Genomic DNA, 21,572 nt, shown 5'->3' on the forward strand with positions numbered 1-21,572 from the left:
GTGGCCCTTCCCTTAATGCATAGCATTATACATGTCTGCAAGGAGATGTGCTTTGCATTATGGGAGATACTAAGACAAGCAGTGATGAGAGCTTGGTCCCCCTTTACCACGAGTTGCCTCAGTCCTGAAGATACTTCAGGCTCAAACTTTGTTTGCTTACACTCGGATAAAGGATTAAACTAAATTTATTATTATGTTATTAAAACATCTTTAGTGAACTTAGTAGTTTCATCAGTACCTTCTTTGATACTCTGAAGGTATCAAAAGAAGACACTGATGAAAGTACTAGATGAAATTGTATACACACACAAATCACTTGCAATATAAAACAATCCTACAAAATCAAGCCATAATACTAAACAGCCACATAGGCTGGCAATGTGTGTTCTACCCATAAGTTACACAGTGAAATGCAACCACAAACTGCAGTTTTTGCTTTGTTAGAAATAATGATTTAATGGTACTGAGTAAAATAAAGGGCTATTCACAGCTATAAAGACTATTTTCAATCTGAAGTCACTTCTTTTCATACTGTTACATATGAGTATAGACAGGAATGACTGCAATTAAACAGTAATAAAAGAAATCAAAGCATTTTACCCATATTTCAAAGCATTCTTAAAACCTTAACATAGGATTTCAAATATTAATATTTTTGCAAATTACTAATACATCTGAACTTTCAATGTAATTAGGAACATTTATAAATTTTTTTTGCAGTTATATAAAATCAGGTTTTTAAGATACAAAATAAAGAAAACATACCACACAACAACTAAGAGCCAATTTGAGAAAACTGAGAGGACAATCTGGGCACATTTCTGTAAATGCTATATAGTCAACACCAAAGTTCTAAAAAAAGGAAGAGAAAAGTGCTTATATTTATTTAATAGTCAACTTTCACTATAGAAAACACCATCATCATTATAAAATTCCTGATATCTACCCTCAAAGGGTAATATCAGGTTTACAGGATACTATGGATAATACTAGATGAAAAGTTTACATTATTACTAACTTCTTATTGACAATCTTCCTCTAAATTAATCTACTATTTTGTCAGGATTCTAATATAGAAGTACTGCAATTAGAAGTGCCCTAGCAAAGCACTTCTCTCTTTCACACGCATTCTGTTTAACACATTCACGCCAGGCTGTGCCTCATTAATGTTGAACATCGTGCAGGAATATTTTTTACAAATTCCCCAATATTCTAGTTCCAGTTTAAGAAATGGCCAACATATTCAGGCTATGAGGTAAATGTATGATGTCTGTTAATTTTAAGGGTTCTTATGGACGGTTTGTCTGTTTTGCAGAATGAAAATCTGAGTTTATGGAAGGAAAAACCTTGTCATCTCCGTATGAGACTAGCTAATTCACGGAGACATGCGTTAAAAGGCACTGTCAATACTGATTAAACTATGAAGACATATTTTCATGTAAAACAATGTTCCTGAAACATATTAATTGAGTAGATATTTCAAAAGTAATACATCTTATTTAAAGTCAGAAAAAGTATTCATTTTTTGAAATATTATGCATTACATAAAGTGATTTGATTTCTGTACATTGATTTTATGGTTATATTTTCTTACATCATCCACAAAAATAGCAAAAGAAAAAGCAAATCGATCATTATAATCAGCAGTTCTCCCTTAATCACAGAAATATTGAGGTAGCACTGCATATAATTATAAACTACTGTAACTACTTATATTTTCTACAGCTGAAAATATTCTTCCTCTGATTTATTTAAATGTTGTTTTGAGAAAGGGAATATCAGGATACACACTCTATAAAAAGAAAATTTGCATGTGTGTGTTAAACTCAGGATAGAATTTCCATTGTTCTCCTATGCAATCACTGAAAATATAAATCAAACACTATAAAACACATGCAAACACCATAGGCATTGTTACTTTTATAAAATATATACTTTTTCTGTTTTCATTTAGCAAAGAAAATTCTAAATCCTTTAAAATATGACATATCCCAAATTCTACATCAAAGTAAGTGGCATATATCAGCAGGTTTCAAAATGCAGATTTTGCATAAAGATTCATGATTTCTTATTTACACTTTTTTATCCCAAGTGATTTCCCCAAACAAAGAGATTAAAGGATTATTAAGTATTTTCTTAGAAATAAATCCTGAAAACTAAACTTTCTTTCTTGGAAGTAAAAGAATGGAAGGAAAGACTGAAAATTCTCAGAATAAATTTCCCTTTTCAATTATTTTGAAGTAGGTTATTAAAACACTATGCTGTTAAAGCTACAAATAAAACCTATATTTTTGTTTTACTGTATAGTATTACTGTGTGTGTGTGTGTGTGTGTGTGTGTGTGTGTGTGTGTGTGTGTGTGTGTGTAGGAATTTGTCAGTATAGTATTTAAGTGGTTTATATCCCATGAATGCAGACAAATACATTTAGTAAACATGTTCACAGCACAATTAGTAATTTAAATATATCATAAAAATATAGACTATATTTTTCTTAATTTATATAGCCTAAAACTAACAGATATTTCCCCCTCCCTTCTACATAGCTTTGGTTTCTCTGGAAAACACACACACACACACACACATTTGTCGCATACATGACTGCCTGATGCATAAACCAGAAGCATGAAATGCCTTCGCCTTCTTGCATCCTGTCCTATGGACAAGTATGATAACATGATACAGATATTCAGCTTAAATAGCTGAAATATTTTACTATTTTCTATAGGTCCTTTACTGAGATTACAGATCATGTTTTTTTTTTTTTTAGTTCGTCTTTTTATGGCTGATTTTCACATCAAAATTGTTATAGCAGCTATTCAATTAGTTAAGGACTCCTGAATACTTTGTATTGGAATTTATTAGAGTTTAACTTCATCTGTATTAAAGTAAAGAGCTGAAAGTAACATTTCCTATTTTGATTTCAGGTTTACTGCCACTCTCCTTCTTAATGTGATCCATATAGAGAAGTAATAGTGGATATAGTACATCCCTATCTCAACAATTAATTTTCATGATTTGAGAATTGGAGGGGAATCAGCTTACTCTCTGTATCTGCTAATATTTTCTGTAGAATATTATCAATATGATTAAAAATGAAATAGAGAAGATATCAAGGCATGAGCAAGCTGGTTTTAGAACAAGTGGGAGTATTGTACATCACAATTTTACTTTAAGGAATATCATAAATCATAAAATTTAGAAGCCTATTATGACTAAATTTTATAGATTTTGCTAAAGCATTTGACAATATTGACAGAGAAACATCATGGTCAATTATTAAGAGTTATGGAATTACCAACAAGTATGTGAGAATATAATCAAAGAAATGTATAAGGGAAGTAAAAAGTTGTGTTATTTCCTGGCAAACAACATCCAAATGGTTTGGATGTTGTTATCTAGTATAAGGCAGGGTTATGTAATATGTAGGTTATTGTTTAATATAGTCAAATGATTGGATTATGAGAAAAGTTACAGGTGAAAAAAGAGGAATTAAATGGCTATGTCACAGTTAGACATAGCCATTTAATTCCTGGACAGTTTTGCTATCAAAATACAATGATATACGAAAAAATTGAAGAGTATAAAACAGCTGGAATGGTTAGTCTTAAAATAAATATGACAAGACAAGTGCTTAAACTAAACAGCAAATATCACAAACAGATCAAAAATAATCAGCATGCTATAGAAGAAGTTAAGAATTTTACATATTTGGGTCTCAAAATATACAGTTGGGTACTGCTATAGACCAGGTGATGGTATAGATCAGTGCTTCCCAAACTTATGGATGTAAGCACCCCCCCCCTTTGAAAAATTAAAATATTTCACAGCCCCCATCGTAATACAGACATGTATTATTATAATATTTATTGTATTTGTATTCAATACAAATCATACACAGCGAATATTGCAAAAATCAAATGCAAATATTACATTTTTAACATCTTACATACACATTTGACATGGCACACGCTTAGTCTTAAAACATTTTAAATTTGTTTTCATTATTTCACGGCCCCCTTAACAAAACTAACGGCCTCCAAGGGGACCGTGGCCCACAGTTTGGGAACCGCTGGTATAGATGATGGAGATAGTATGCATATTCAAATATGCCTTATGAATGGAGGACAGGTAATTATTATGGGGGATTTCAACTATGGTAACATTGATTGCAAGGGGGAGAGGGAACATGGGAGGAAGGAAATGAATTTTATGCACTTACTAAGGGATAACTACCTGAGACAGTATGTAATGGAATATACTAGGTTCCGAGAGTGCTCGATCTAGTAATTGCATCTGAGAATTTGACTAACGAATATGACCACGTTGCCACCAATTGGTGATCATAAGGTCTTGACATAGGAGGTGGCTAAATGTGTGGAATTTTCAATTAAGACAGGGTATATGTGGAATTACTGGACTGGTAAGTATGACAAGCTTAGGTGATTGCTTGGATCAGTGCCATGGCATGTAAAACTGCAAGGATTGGATGTTGATAGTGCATGGGAAATGGTAAAGGAGTGTTTGAGGGAGGTAATGTCTGACTGCATACCTAGTCCAGAGAGTAAATCAAGTGGGAGTTAAATGGATGAATAACATCATTAAGTTTGAGCTGGGGAAAAAAAAAAAAAAACCATTTTGGAGGGAATTTAAGGAGAAAAGTGACCAGCAGGCACAGGCCAGAAGGGTAACTAGTGTGGTAAGAAAAGCAAAAGCAGACTATGAAAGGAAATTAGCAATGCAATCTAAAGAGAATCCCAAACAGTTCTTTCAATATGCTGCAAGTAAAAAAAAAATGTATACGACAGAATGATTTTAAGGAATGCCGATGGTAGGTAGGTAGGTAACTGAATCAGTCGAAATAGTAGAATTACTAAGCGAACACTTTGCAAGAGTATATCATCCAGGTGGTGATATTGCAGGAATGAGGAACCAATGGCTTATACAGAATTGAGGTGAATAGTATATTACAGAATCTTAACGTGAATACATCTGTGGGACTGGATGGTATACCAGCTTGAGTTTTACGTGAATCAGCAAGAGAATTGTCAGTGCCCTTGGCCATATTGTTTAATCTAAGTCTCAGCTCTGGGTTAGTCCCGAGGGGGGGGGGGAGGTGGAAAGAGGGGGAAAATAGTTCCATTGCATAAAGGAGGCTCCATGACTGCTCTTGCAAATTACCGACTGATCAGCATATCAGGAGTCGTTGTCAAGGTATTGGAGAAATTATTCAAGAGCAAAATACAGGAATGTATACATGGAAATGGGATACTGTATGGATGGGGTGGGGTAGCATGGTTTTATGAAGGGTAGATTATTCCTCAGTAACTTGCTAAGGTTTCATAATACAGTGACGGCTGAACTGGATAAGGGTAATGGGTTTACAGTGATACTGCTGGACTTTACTAAGGCCTTTGACAGGATATCACATGGAATTCTAATCAGTAAACTGCAGCACATGGGGATGGATGTAGGGTTGGTGAGCTGGATAGGAGGGTGGTTGATGGAGAGATATCAGAGAGTAGTTTATTCAGGGGGTATCCAAAAGAAGGCCTGTCACTAGTGGTGTGCCGCAGGGTTGTTCTGTTCTTAGATCACTGCTATTTAATTTATTCATTAATGATAGAGGAAAGGATATGAGAGGAACTGTTCATTTATTTGCCGATGTTGCAAAGTTGGGTAGAGCAATAGTGAATACACATGATGTCAAAATTTGGCAGGATGATTAGGATATATTGGCAGACTGGGCTAAGGATGTCAGTTTAATGTGGCAAAGTGTAAGGTTATGCATTTTGGGGTGAAAAGATTAGCAGCAGTATACCACATTGGTGGAACTGTACTCCAGGAAATTGATGAAGCCAGAGATTTGGGAATGTTGGTGGTTAGGGAGTTGAAGTTTAGGGGGCACATAGCAAAAGTGGCTAAATCAGCTCATCAGATCACTTGGTTACTGAAGAATACTTTGATGAGCAGAGACAAGCAGGTTACTGTTCCTCTTTATCGAGTCTTGATAAGATCCCATCTTGACTACTGTGCCCAGATCTGGGAGTCAGGATTTCTTCTTGATGGGGAGGAGGTAGAGAGGATCCAGAGGCGAGTGATCAAGATGGTAGCTGGTCTATGGAATGAACCTTAAGAGAACATGTTGAAGATCTGTGGGTTACAGAAATTGGTTGATAGGCAGAAAAGGGGTGTATGATTGAGACATTCAAATTACTGAGGGGTTTTTACAAGATGAATTCAGAGGAAATTTTTCAGAACAGGTCTGGTGATGGAAGAACTAGGGGGCCATCCATGGAAACTGAGCAAGAGTGTAGTTAGCAAGGGTGTTAGAACTAGGTTTTTTATTTGGAGAGAGTGGTGAATGAGTTCAAAGCAAAGTATGATAGATACTGTGCAAATGCTGAATAGTTCTTGACATGATGTTTAGGGCCTCCCTCGATGAATCAAAAGAGTTGCCTGTAATAATAATAATAATAATAATAATAATAATACTTGGGAGCAAATGTAGATACTGAAGGTGGAGCTAACAGGGATCAAAGACTGACAAAAGCTAATACTACTTTCAGAAATTAAATAATATTTGGAAATCTTTAAAATACCATAATAAAACCAAAGTAAAGATATTCAATAACAATGTTAAGACAGTATTATTATATGGATCAGAAATATGAAATCTGACCAAAAAAAACAAGAAGCTAAATTAAATAGTTTTTAAGTCAAATGTCTGCATAAAATATTTAATACATTTTGGCTCCAATGTATTACAAACGAGCTATGTAAGTTGACTTTGCAAAAAAGTACATCACCAATGAAATAAAAAAACAGAGATGGAAATGGATTGGACAGCAGAGATTCTTTGAGTGGCTTTGCCATGGATACCAAAAGGAAAACAGAAAAGGGGATGGCCTAAATTAACTTGGCAGACAATGAGAAAAGAAAAGAAAACTGGCTCACTGGAAGAGCTGAAGAGAAGCCAAATTGGTGGCTCAGGACAGAGGTGTCTAGAAGAAATGGATCTTCACCTTCATGTATCATGAGGCACAAAGAGGATAACTAATATGTGGAACTATAAGGCAGATCATTATGATACACTTAGGAAGCAGCTTGAAGCAGTACCATGGCATAAAATCCTGCAAAGGAAGGAATGTTCACGTTACATGGGGGGGGGGGGTCAATCAAGGGATATCTGGAGGAAGCAATATCACACTGTATACCAAGGTCAGGAGAGTGAATAGAGTGGGGTTAGATGGATGAGTAGTATGATTATGCATGAGATGCAAAAACTGTTGTGGAGGGTATAAAAGGAGAAAAGTGACCAACTAACACATGAACAGTACTAGGATCAGGCAAGAAAGGCAAAATCAGATTAGAAGAAGAAATTAGCCGAACGGACAAAAGGAAATCCCAAAGAGCGTTTTTATTCTTTCTTTTAGGCTTACACGGTGATCCAAATGCATTTTTGAAAATTATGGAGACAACTACCGTGTTTGAATAAAAACTTTAGTTTAATATAACTAAAATCTACATTCGACGTTTCGACCTTTATGTCAAGGTCATCTTCTGGAGCATACAACTATACACAGGAAACAAGCTATACTACAATCAAACTGGTTTGTTAAAGACACTGATTTTTCTCACCAGAGGTCAGGCCAACAATTGTTGTAGCGGTTGGTCAGTGTCTTTAACAAACCAGTTTGATTGTAGTATAGCTTGTTTCCTGTGTATGCTCCAGAAGATGACCTTGACATAAAGGTCGAAACGTCGAATGTAGATTTTAGTTATATTAAACTAAAGCGTTTTTATTATGTGGCAAATAGGAAGAAGAATGATTATGGAAGGATAAGTTTAATGAATGCAGATAGTAGAGAAGTAACAGAAGCAGATGAAATTGTTGAGCTACTGAGTGATAATTTTTCAAGGGTATATCATCCAAGTGAAGATATTGTTATGGCAGAGGTGACAGGGACTGATGTGAGAACAGAAGTTGATGAATTGGAGGTACTTAGGATACTGCAGAATATGAATGCAAATACAGCTGTGGGATTAGATGGGATATTGGCTTGCATTTTAAGACAATGTGTAGCGGAATTGGCAATGTCTTTGACTAGGCTGTTTAATTTAATTCTCGGCTCTGGAAAAAGTCCCAAGAGAGTGGAAGGAGGACAATTCCTTCACATAAAGGAGGATCTAAGGCTGTGGTAGCAAATTATAGACCAACTGGTATTTCAGGAGTGGGAGTAAAAATACTGAAAAAGTTGGTCAAAAAGAAACTTCAGGATTGCATGGATAAGAATATGATACTCTATAAGGGGCAGCATTGCTATGTGAAGGGTAGGTCTAGGTAATCTATTAACTTTTTATAATAGGGCAACAGCTGAGTTGGATAAAGGGAATGGCTACATGATGATACTGTTGGATTTTGCAAAGCCGTTTGAAGGATAACACTCTGTATCATGTCAAACGAAACTCTTATGCAAGATGCAACAAATAGGGATGGATATGAAACTGGTGATATGGATAAAAGAGGAGAAGGCAGGTGACTAGTGGTCCGCTGCAGGACTCTGTACTTGATCGACTGCTGTCTAATTTGTACATAAATGATATAGGAAATAATTTGAAGAGAGATATTTAGTTGTTTCCTGAAGATGCAAAGTTGGGTGGTAATAGTTAATTAAGATGATGTAGAGAGCTTGCAGGATGATTAACTGTATGGGCAAAACACAATGGATGTCAATTTTATGTAGAAAAGTGTAAAGTTATGCATTTTGGGATACAAAGATTACAAGATGTATACCACAATGAGGGAAATGGACTCCAGGAAATGATGAAGTCAGGGATTTGGGGGTAGTAGATAGAGAGTTGAAGATAAGAGGGTATAATGCTAAGTAGCCAAGGCAGCTCAGAGGATTACTTGGTTATTGAAGAACACACTAACAAGCAGAGATAAAGCGTTATCATTCTTCTTTATAAAGTTTTGCAACTACATCTGGATTACTGTGTTCAGGTCTGGTCACCTGGACTTCTTGGGGATGAGGAAGTGGTGGAGAGGATTCAGAGGCAAACAATCAAGACACTGAGTAGTCTGCAAAATGCTTCTTATGAAGATAGATTGAAGGTTTCTGGATTGCAAAAGTTGGTTAATAGGGGGGATATGATAGAAACATATAAGTTACTTAAAGAATTTTATGAGGATAGGACTGATGCAGCCAATATGTTTCAGCATTTGGTTAGAGGAAGCAGAACAAGAGGTCATCCCTAGAAGTTGGATAAAATTGTTGTAAGCAAGGGTTTGAGAACTAGATTTTTCACATGGAGAGTGGTGAATGAATGACATGGGTTGTCTAAGTCAGTTGTGAGTGCTTTCTCTGTTAATGGTTTCAAGGATAGGTATGACAGATACTGTGTTGATGATTCGGGTCTCCCATGATGAGTCTTAGGACTCCAGGGAGTGCCCATGCAATAATAATAATAATTATCATTATTTTGTAATGTCCATGGAGTCAACAGACTCATCATGGGAGGCAATCAACCAGCAGCAAGTCTATCATAATGCACTTTGAAGTTATTCACACTACTTGCACTCACAACGTACTCAGGTAATGCATTCCACTCACTAACAACTCTCCACATAAAAAATCTACTCCTCACTCCCTTTTTCACCAAATCTCTATACAACTTCTAAGGATGGCATCTCGTTCTTCCCATCTTAATATCCACTCTTTTTATAATTTCTTCTGTATTAATCTGATAGAATCCCTTAACTAACTTGAAGGTCTCTATCATATCGCTTATTTTCCTACTATCCACCAACCTCTGTAATCCACATCTCTCAAACGATCTTCATAACTAACACTCCAGAGTCCTGATATCATTTTATTCATCTTTGGACCTTCTCTAGTGTTTCCACATCACAATGAAAACTAAGTGACCAAATCTGAGCACAATAGCCCATATGTGGTCTAACCAATGTCTTATATAGCTGCATCACCATCTCCTTATCCCTACATGTCAATGTACTTTTTCTCATAGCAACAATACAATGTGCAGTCTTTGCAACAAGTGTGCCCTAGGAGCGTCAGTCTACTGTCCACCATCACTCCAACAGCCCAAATTTCATCGGACTTCTTGAAGTACAGCTTCAAGAAGTGTAGCTGGACTTCTTGAAGTACAGCTCCACCAATACAGTATATGTAGCCTTATATCTCTAAATCCCAAAATGTGACGCCTTGCATTTATCAACATTAAAACTGCAACCCCCACTCATTTGTCCAAGCTAAAAGTATATTCAAATCTCTACAGGAAGAATTAACATCAGCACTACTCCTGATAATTCTACCTAACTTTGCATCATCGGCAAGCATTTGAAGATCCCGAGTGAATCCACATGAAATATCATTAACAAACAAGATAAACAGAACCCTGTGAACTGCCTATGAACAGAACCCTGAGGCCAGCCACTGGTCACCTTCTTATTCTGAGACACAGTCCCATCATACACAACTTGCTGGTATCATTCAGAGAACCAATCTCCAATCCATAAAACAATATCTATTCTCATCCTCTGTAGCTTGTACACCAACATATCACATGGTAATCTATCAAATGCTTTTGCAAAACATTCACACCTGCCCTTCACAAACCCATGCTGACCATCATAGAGAATCTTATGTTCATCAACCCAATCCTGTATTCTATTTCATTTCTAACCAATTTTTCCAACACTTTGATCACAACTGCAGATATACATACCAGTCTATAACGGGAAACTTCTGTTCTTGAACCATGCTTGTGGAGAGGTATTATTTTGCCTTCTTTCTGCACCTCAGGAATTTTACTCACTGAAGACTCTCATTAAATAACCAGGACAAAAGGCGCTGCTAACTTTTTTGCACATTGTTTAAAAATATGTGGTGATATGTCATCCATTCCCGCAGCCTTATTAACACCTAACCTGAGCAATACTTGATACACCTCTGATTCTTTCACTTTTAATTCTCTTAATTCTTGCCTTCCTTCTACATGTTGCACAGCTTCATTCAGGCCACATTGATATACACTGATGAAATGTTCGTTAAATAATTCCACTATGGTTACTCTGCTACCATAGCTATTCATGAGCATCAGCCTGCCATAATTTTCTTCTTGCTTGCCACATAGCAGAAAAACTCCCTTGGATTAGCTTTGACCTGACTGGCCAATCTCCTCTTATATTCTACTTTTTCTTTTTTAGCCATGCTTATCAATTTCTGGCCTGCACTTTATATTCTTCATGCATCTGTTCACTGCAAACTGTCTTGTACTTCCTCCATAATTTCTTTTGTAACATTGCTTGCTTGCTTGATTTCACCATTCATCCATCTAACTGCTACTCCATTTATTCACTTAACTCTTGGTATGCAGTTATGCACTGCTTGTGTTAGATACTGCCTTATTATTTCCCATGCACAGTCAAATTCATCAACCCAATGTATTGATGCTAGTTGACTACAGAGCTTCTGATAATCACCCACCTTACAGTTTCAGATATAGACCTTTTCCTGTTTGACTACCTTCCAAACCAATACCTCATGATCATTTTCACCAAGGTGGTAGTGTTGATACCTCATTCATAACCATATCCTGTTAGGATACCACCACATCTGATAAACCTCATGTTGCTTCCATCATGCTGCTTTAGATAGTTATCCTAGAGAAACTCAACAAATTCACTCTCCTTGTTACTATATACTATCTCTTCTTTCTAATTCGCATTCCTATAATTAAAATCTCCCATTAGAATCATCTTGCTTTTACTTGTCTAACTAATTTATCTAAACATTTTGCAATCAATACTCTCAACATTTCCTTGTCTATAACAGCATCTTATTAGACATACTATTCTACTGATCTCAACTTCATATCAAACAGCTTCAAAATCTTCATACATACTACTATTTTCTACTCTTGAAGGACACGATTCCTCTGCTGCCATTAACAATACTCCCCCCCCCTTCTTCTCTTCATATTCTTTTGGAAAATTCTACATCCTACCATTTCAAGTCCTGACAGTATATCATCCTCAGTCAATCAAGTTTCACTTATGCCAATTATCTCTGGGCATACTGATTCAATGAATTCTACAAGCTCAGCCACTTTATTTCTGATACTCTGTACATTAGTATACGAGCGTAACAATTCTCCACTCTTTGAGGCCATCCTATCAACACAATCCCTCTTTACTCTCTGCTACAGTGTACTTCTCTCTTCATTCTGTCCATTCCCGTTTCCCTGATTTTCCTTTATATTCTTATGATCCCACATGCACTCTATCACTTTACTATAATCACTTCCTCCCCATTGTATCCATCCTCTTCCCATCCTTCCACAATCTGCTTCTCAACCTCTTTCTGACTCTTAGTAGTACTCATTTCATATGAACCGTGCATGGTCTTATTAAACAACGATCACTCCAAATGATTGTTGTTTCAATCAATCCAAATGCATTCCATCAGCTTTGAACCTAACTTCCCTTCAAATTCATTTCATACATTCACAAATTGAACACACTATCTGATACAATTCAGCCATTTTGTCATTCAGTATCATTGCTCTCCTTCTCAGTTCACTAGTGTCATATCTGGGCAACCAACCACTTTCTCAATGACATTATTCTTCACTTCCTGCAACAACTTCTTCAAATCTCTTTCCACATTCTTTTCCCCCACTATTCAAGTCATTTGTGCCCATCAATATACCACTAATTCTGACGTCCATTCCTTCCTTCTATGTAAAGGATCTGATATTCGTTTTATTGCATTTTATTATACCATCTGCAAAATATGTCTTGTGCACTTTATCTTTTACCACACCTTTAATGATTAAGTCACCATATAAAGCAACCTTATTATCCTTAGATATTTGCTTCTTATTAACTTCATTGTCATTTAACCAGTTATGCTCATTAAATGTTAAATTTCCTCCAATATAAATTTAATTTGATTCTTCATTTTCATTAACTCTTACGTAAGCTCCTCCACACATCATTTCTATTATTACTGTTGCAAGCACTCCCATTTCCTGATTATTCCTAGTAACATCGTTCTCATTTTTGAGATGTCCTAGCTTTTCATCGCACTTCTCACATAATATAATACATTCCTTTTTATCATTCCACCTAACACTCCATAAATCTTTAACATTTTTGGACACATACATGAAACAATTGTTGCATCTTGTCCACTGTGAAAAGTCCAGGGAAAAACTTGATAATGATGATAATAATAAATAAAAGAATGGGAATAATAAATAAAAGAATGGGAATACATATCTGAAAAGATACCGAGAATAAAAATAAAACTAAATATAATCAAAGTCTACAGCCCTGAAAAAGGAAAACAGAAAATAAAGAATTCTATTAAATGCTACAGAAAACTAAAACCAACTGAATTAATAATATTGGCAGGAGACTTAAATGCATGGATTGGAAACAGATTCAATGAAAAAACTCAATTGGAATAAGGCTGCTTTAGTTTTGAACAGATAACGAACTTAGAATAAATAATACTTTCTGTAATCACAAGAGACCACACAAAATAATGTGGAGAAGTAACAGACGACAAATGTCTATCATAGACTGTATACAAACAAACAGAACAGTAAAACCAGATGAAATATTGGATATAAGAGTTCTAAGATATGCAGACAATGGAAGTGATCATAGACTATTTATGGGAAAATTTAGATTCCAACAAAATATAAAGAAATACAAGGCAATAAATTAAGGCTGAATTATTACAAGGAGAATATAAGAATAGTTGACAAATACAGACTAAAAGAAAACAATTTCAAAAAAATGTTATCAGTAATGAAGATAGATTCTCATTAAACATTATACATGAACATTAAACAAGCAGCATATGAAATACTGGAAGAAACAAACTAGAACAAAACAAGGTGGGCTCTCTAGTATTTTATAGATTTTAATGAAGAAATAAAAGCACTATCAGAAATAACAACATCAACAAAAGACTCACTTAATAAACATTTACAAGATAAAACTAATACAGCCAAACATGAAGATAAAAGGAATAAGAAATGAAATAAATAACAAATAAGACTCAAAGCAAAAATATTGGAAAGGTTATTCCAAACGACTGGAATATAAGAAGCTAAAAGGCTATTTTACCGGCGACATAAATTAAGTTTAAGGGAGATGGTAAATCCCGTATCATTCTACAGCTGGGTACAAAACTCGGATCGAAATCCATCGTAATCCTAGAGGTTTCATGCCGAAAAAATTATCAGCGAGCCCAAGTGTAAGTAATCACTTGGGTAGTACAATACCAGGGCAACTTGGAACAAAGGTGGAGCAAGCTCCATCACTGTCCTTAATATTCTCTTAATGTAAAATGTAAAATTAATGTAAAATGCAGCTCCTAGGAGATGTATTACTGTTTTACATTATGAGAAGAGGTCACTACCCAGACCGGTTTCAACCCTTTTTGAGGTCTCATTGGCGAGTAGGAAGCCTGGAATATCAAGGTTTTAAGTGAACCGAACTTACATATACCTCTACTAACGAATTGCTAAACTGGGGTACTTATATATTGTTATTACTACTATAAGAAGTTTATCATTTTGTTTATTTATTTATTTACCTCCCTTAAACTTAATTTATGTCACCCGTAAAATAGCCTTTTGGCTTCTTATAGTAGTAATAACAATATATGAGTACACCAGTTTAGCAATTCGTTAGTAGAGGTATATGTAAGGTCGGTTCACTTAAAACCTTGATATTCCAGGTCTACCTACTCACTGATGAGACCTCAAAAAGGGTTGAAACCGGTCTGGGCAGTGACCTCTTCTCATAATGAAAAACAGTAATACATCTCCTAGGAGCTGCGTTTTACATTATGAAAGAATATTAAGGACAGTGACGGAGCTTGCTCCACCTTTGCTCCGAGTTGCCCTGCTGTTGTACTACCCAAGTGATTACTTACACTTGGGCTCGCTGATAGTTTTTTCGGCATGAAACTCTAGGATTATGATAGATTTCGATCCGAGTTTCGTACCCGGCTGTAGAATAATATGGGATTTACCATCTCCCTTAAACTTAACTGGAATATAACTTTCAAAGCAGTGGGAAAACTATGTTACCAATTATATGAAGGCAAAGAAAAAATAAAAATGTTTGAAATACCAAAGCCAGAAAATACAGATGAAATTGAAATACATAATAATTTAATAGAATGTCATCTCAAAATTGAGAAATAGGAAATCATCTGGAACTGATGGCATTTATAATGCAATACTAAAATGTGGAGCTAAATAAAAGGACTAAAAACATGAGAAAGTTAATTAAACATATCTTTGAGAAAAGAAAGATTCTCAATGAATGGACAATGAATATTATCATCATCATCAAATTCCTGCAATGTACCCTCAAGGGGTGTACAGGATATGACAGTACTACATGAAAAAATTACATCATTACAAACTTCCTATCTACAATTTTCCTCCAAATCAGTCTGTTACTTGTCAAGACTCCAACATTATCAGATCTTATATTTCTATCATCTAAGGCACTTTGTACTGTATCAATCCACCTATATCTCGGTCTTCCTCTGGGGTCGTTTTCCTGCCAACCTGGCAGAGAATACTTGTTTTGCTAATCTTTCCTCTCCCATTCTATTTAAGTGACCATATCACCTGAGATTAGCTCTGCTAACACATTCCTGGATGCTGACAATGTCAAGTTCTTTCCTAATATCCTCGTTTTTAATATGATATTGCCACTGATGCCATCTGTTCACGCCTCTAATCTTTCTCAGGACTCTCATATCTGCGGTCTCTAGTCTTTGGTCAAGTGTTTTACTTCTGACCCAGCTCTCAGATCCATAAGTTAAAACTGGTTTGAACACCGTCTTGTATCCAGCTAATTTAGTGTTCTGACTAATTTCTTTCTTATTCCATATGAATTTATTCAATTGACTTCCCACCATATCAGCTTTGTTGATTCTGTTGTCTATTTCCATATTTAATTTACCATCTTCACTAAAAATCGTGCCTAAGTAGCTGAAATGTTTTACTTGTTCCACAGGTTCTCTGTTCACAACGTAGTTCATATTTTCAATGATTTTGCCTATTTTCATTGTCTTTGTCTTTTTATTGCTGTCCTTCATACCATATCTATTACAACAGTTAATCAATGTAGTCAGGGACATTATGCAGACTTGTAGTGGATTTATTTAGCAGTATAGCATCGTCAAAGCAAAGAGCTGACATTAACATCTCCAATTTTGATATCATGTTTAATACCACTTTCCTTCATAATGTGATCCATATAGATAATGAATAAGAGAGTGGATAATGTACATCCTTGTCTCACACCAGATTTAACATTCAACGATCTTCCTTCAATTCTAACTGCTGACTTACAACTCAAATAAAGGCTAAGTATTGCTTGATATAATGCCCCATTGACACCATATAACTGTAGCGTATTGAATAGCTTCTCTCTTGGCACCTTGTCATATGCCTTTTCCAAATCGACAAAACTTAAATACAGATCTCTGTTATATTCCCATGCTTTCTCGACTATTTGTCGTAAAGTGAAGATCTGATCCTGACAGCCTCTATTTGGCCTGAATCCAGCTTGTTCTTCACCAAGCTTTTCTTCCACAATTCTTCTCAACCGTTTCTCAAGTATACTTACATAGATCTTGCCAGGAACACTCAGTAGGGAAATACCTCTGTAATTCTCACATGCAGTTTTATTTCTCTTTTTATATATGGGTACTATGAGAGCTCTACTCCAATCATCGGGAATTCGTCCCTCTGTCCAGGCTGTCTGAACTATGCAGTGCAGCCACTGTAAGACTTTTATACCACCATACTTCAGCATTTCTGGTCAAATATCATCTAAGAAAAAGCCATCAAAGGCTTGAAATGTGCCTTTCCACATTTCAAGCCTTTGATGGCTTTTTCTACTTCAAGTATGGATATGTATTCCTGACTGCATGCCTGGTCAGTGCTTTTTATCACTGACCAGGATTGTGCTGTCATCACTGCTTGTTTCATTACGCAGTTTTTCAAAGTAATTACTCCATACTTCAAGGATATCTTTTTCTCCTGTTTTCATGTCACCTTTATCATCTCTAACTCCTTTTACAGCACTCTTTCCTCCATTCCTAAGCTTCTTCAACAACCTCCAGAATATTTTGCCACCTTCTTGATATTTATTTTCTATATTCTTGCCAAAGTCCTCCCATGACTTTTGTTTAGCTAGTTTTACACACTGTTTAGCTTTCTTACATTTGTTTCTGTATTCTGTAAGAGTAAAAGCTGACTTATTTGCCAGGAACTTTTGATATGCTTTCTTCTTTTCCTTCACTGCCTGTTTAACTTCCTGTGTCCACCAGGAAGTTCTGATTTTTTTATCCTTGCACACAACCTCACCACATGCCTCTCTGGCAGAATCAATCAATGTTTTCTTCAGAGTTTGACACTGAATCTCCAAGGTTTGATTCCTGTTCTCAAACTCTTTCATTTTCTTTTCAATAAACTTTCTGTTGTTTAGTCTACAGTTCACATCTGAGAGCTGCTCAACTTTTATTCACTTTAAAACTTTCTTACATGTTATTCTTTTCAATATGAAATTCAATTTTATCCTGCTCAAGACTAAATAGTGATCACTTCCAATTTCAAATCCTCTGTACACTCTGGTGTCCTGCACCAGGGAGAAAACATCACTATCAACAATAACATAGTCAATGAGACTTTTCTTATTCCTAGCCTCTTCTCTCCATGTGAATTTGTGCACATTTGTATGTTGGAACATGGTGTTAGTAATAACCAGTCCATGTCCTGAGCAGAAATCCAACAGGGAGAAAACATCACTATCAACAATAACATAGTCAATGAAACTTTTTCTTATTCCTAGCCTCTTCTCTTCATGCGAATTTGTGCACATTTTTATGTTGGAACATGGTGTTAGTAAAAACTAGTCCATGTCCTGAGCAGAAATCCAACAGGTATTTGCCATTATTATTAGCTTTGCTCTTTTCTCCAAATTTTCCCAAAATATTTCTGTATGTCTCAATCATTTCCTACTCAGTTATTTAGATCCCAAAGAAGGACCAACTTTTCCTTTTTCATTATGTCAATTGCTTTTTCTAAAGCCTCAAAAAATTCCTCCACTTCTACCTTAGTAGAACCTTCTGTGGGACCATAGGCACAAATAAGTGTCATTGTCCAGTTCCCCAATCTCATATTTGCCCACATTACTCTACTTGATACTGACTGCCATTCAAGAAGATTAGCCTCGTATTTTGTGTTGAATACTATGGCTACTGCTTCTTTTCCTTGATTGTCATTGTCTGAATATAACATTTTGTATTTATTGCTCAGAAAGATCTCACCAGTTTTTGTCTTTTTTGTTTCAGTCACCCCTATTATGTCGATCTGGTACTTATCTAATTCCTCAGCTAGCTCCATTTCTTTGCCATTCAGTCTTCTTATGTTGATAGTACCAATCTTTAACTCTGGTGAAGTTGAGTTGTGGTGTGTTTTCAGATTTGTTCCAGTAGCTGACTTTTCTCTGTTTGCCCTGGTTCCCGTGGCGAACACAACTGGGTGGGGCGCTTGTTTAACCGGGCAATGCCCCAGCCAGCATGAAATTTTGTCACGTTGTACCATCATTTTTTATTTTGGTTTAACCAATAAGAATACAATTTGGTCAGCTAAATCCCAAATTGCCAGTCCATCCTCGTTCATTCAGTATCCAGGTAGATACCCAACAGGGTGCACCACGAGAAGGTGAGGATTGGACATTAGGTCAAAAGCCCTATTCGGTTCTCCCAATTCCTTTAAAGGCTATGTGGAGGTATCCTCTCAGTTATACAGTTTTGTCCCTTAAGCACCACTTTTGAGGTGTCATGTTTAATTAATGCTAAACTGAAGAACTGCAATACCTAAGCATTTCATTGGCATTGAATAAAGTTTTGAAATTTTATTTATTATCAGTTATCCTTTTCTGAAATCTTGACCTATGCTTCATTATTATTATCATCATTATTTTTGTTATTTAGTTAATTTTGATTTCTAGTATAAACATGATGCACAATGAGCAAAGCTAATAATAGTGGAAAGTATCTGGTGTATTTCTGTTCAAGATATGGATTAGTCATTACCAGTGCTCTTTATGTAGAACAATAAGTGCTGATACTCATCCTTTGTAGCAGGACATGGATTCAACTAAGGAAACATGAATGTGGTGAAGTTGTTTACAAGGATGGAAAAATCCAATCTTCATAGTAGTCTCAAGAAATTCAATATATAGTCCAGAAAAATACCATGTCAAAAGTTCCTGACAGTTACATAAGTCAGCATGTGCCCTGAAAATACACAGAAAAAATGTAAGCAAGCAAAGTATTCTGTAAAAGTCGTCTTCTTGCTTTATGCATCAGCTTATTGCATCTTTTCTGCTTCAAATCTGTCCATTACTTTAAAAAAAAAAAATAATAATTCTGCAACTGGTCTTTTTGTATTTGGTTTCCAGTCTCTGGCTAGTTTAACTATTCTTTTTGGGTCTATCCCATGTGCTTACGGGTTGTAATCGACTTTCTTCGCAAATCTTTTCCTTTTTTTACTTTATCAAGTTTTGTTTTATTAACTATTTTTCTTAATGTTTTCCTTTCATATGTTGTATTTATGTGGTGTACTTTTGATTTTCTATTTTGTTTCATATGCATGTTGTTCAGACTACTGATTTATATATTCTCACTTTTGTTTTATCTTTAATTTTTCATATAGTTGAATGTAGACATCCTGATATTTTATTAGCCTTCAGGGATTGTTCTTTTATTTCGTTCTGTGTTATATGCCAGCCTGGTTGGCCGAGTGGTTAGCATATCTGCTCTCCAACCAAAAAGGTTGCAGGTTCGAATCTTGCCATGCGCATGGATGTTTGTGATTGTCTCTGAAAATACTGGTGGTGGTTGGCGGTAGATAGTGTTAGTGTAGATGATGAACGTAGTTGTAGTTGGTGGAGACGGAGAGTTGTGGAGTAGGTGCCCCTCCCTCGAGTCTTTGGACTCCCTGGAGGTGCTATGTAATAATAATTCCTAGGTATTTAAATTTTATTATTTGTTCCAGTATTTTTCATTTATTTGATTGGTTCTTTTGCAATTACCGTTTTTTTTTAAATTTCTCTGTTGATATTTGAATGTTAAAACTGTTACATATCAGTTGGAGTTTGAATATTTGTTTTTAGAGATAATCTTCATTTTCTGCAAGTAATGCTACATCATCTTCACAACCAACCAAATTTAAATTTTCTTTAATTTTTATTCATTTAATTAGATAAACTAATTAGATAAATATTGGTTTGTTAAATTCTATTGCCTTTTCTGTTATTTGCTCTATAACAAATATAGCATCTGTACATGATCTCCTTTACATAATCCTTGTTGTTCATCATTATAATTTAGTATTGATTCTAATTCTCTTTTGAAATATTGGTATTGTAATATTCATTGGGGTGCTTACGGGTCAAAGCTGTATAACTGAGAGGAGACCTCCACATAGCCTTTAAAGGAATGCGGAGAACCAACCAGGGCTTCTGACCTAATGTCCAATCCTCACCTTCTCGTGGTACACCCTGTTGGGTATCTACTTTGATACTGAACGAACGAGGATGGGCTGGCAATTTGGGATTTAGCCAACCAAATTGTATTCTTATTGGTTAAACCAAAATAAAAAATGATGGTACAACATGACAAAATTTCATGCCGACTGGGGCATCGCCCGGTCAAACAAGGCCCCCGTTGTTTTCGCCAGGGAACCAGGGCGAACAGCGAAAAGTCAGCTACTGGAACAAATCTGAAAACAAACCCCAACTCAACATCACCAGAGTTAAAGATCGGTACGATCAACGTAAGAAGCCTGAATGGCAAAGAAATGGAGCTAGCTGATGAATTAGATAAGTACCAGATTGACATAATAGGGGTGACTGAAACAAAAAAGACCAAAACTGGTGAGATCTTTCTGAGCAATAAATACAAAATGTTATATTCAGGCAATGACAATCAAGGAAAAGAAGGCGTAGCCATAGTATTCAACACAAAATACGAGGCTAATCTTCTTGAATGGCAGTCAGTATCAAGTAGAGTAATATGGGCAAATATGAGATTGGGGAACTGGACAATGAGACTTATTTGTGCCTATGGTCCCATAGAAGGTTCTACTAAGGTAGAAGTGGAGGAATTTTTTGACGCTTTAGAAAAAGCAACTGACACAATGAAAAAGGAAAAGTTGGTCCTTGTTGCGGATCTAAATAGCAAAGTAGGAAATGATTGTGAGACATACAATAATATTTTGGGAAAATTTGGAGAAAAGAGCAAAGCTAATAATAATGGCAAATACCTGTTGGATTTCTGCTCAGGACATGGACTAGTTTTTACTAACACCATGTTCCAACATAAAAATGTGCACAAATTCGCATGAAGAGAAGAGACAAGGAATAAAAAAAGTTTCATTGACTATGTTATTGTTGATAGTGATGTTTTCTCCCTGGTGCAAGACACCAGAGTGT

The 21,572-nt window shown here is 35.7% G+C and overlaps 1 protein-coding gene across 4 annotated transcripts in view; it reads right to left on the minus strand.

Moving 5' to 3' along the window:
* cdi (serine/threonine kinase) overlaps positions 1-21,572 on the minus strand; it is a 276,437-nt gene that overhangs the window by 31,402 nt on the left and 223,463 nt on the right. For all 4 annotated transcript variants that reach the window (XM_090415955.1, XM_090415954.1, XM_090415953.1 and 1 more), the window contains one exon: positions 766-852. In XM_090415955.1, coding sequence (XP_090272081.1) covers positions 766-852 — 87 coding nt within the window. The remainder of the gene's footprint in view (positions 1-765; positions 853-21,572) is intronic.

This window comes from Typopeltis vanoorti, chromosome 3, assembly GCF_054136105.1.
Source record: "Typopeltis vanoorti isolate ZY-2024b chromosome 3, IOZ_Tvanoo_1.0, whole genome shotgun sequence".
Lineage (NCBI taxonomy): Eukaryota > Metazoa > Arthropoda > Arachnida > Uropygi > Thelyphonidae > Typopeltis > Typopeltis vanoorti.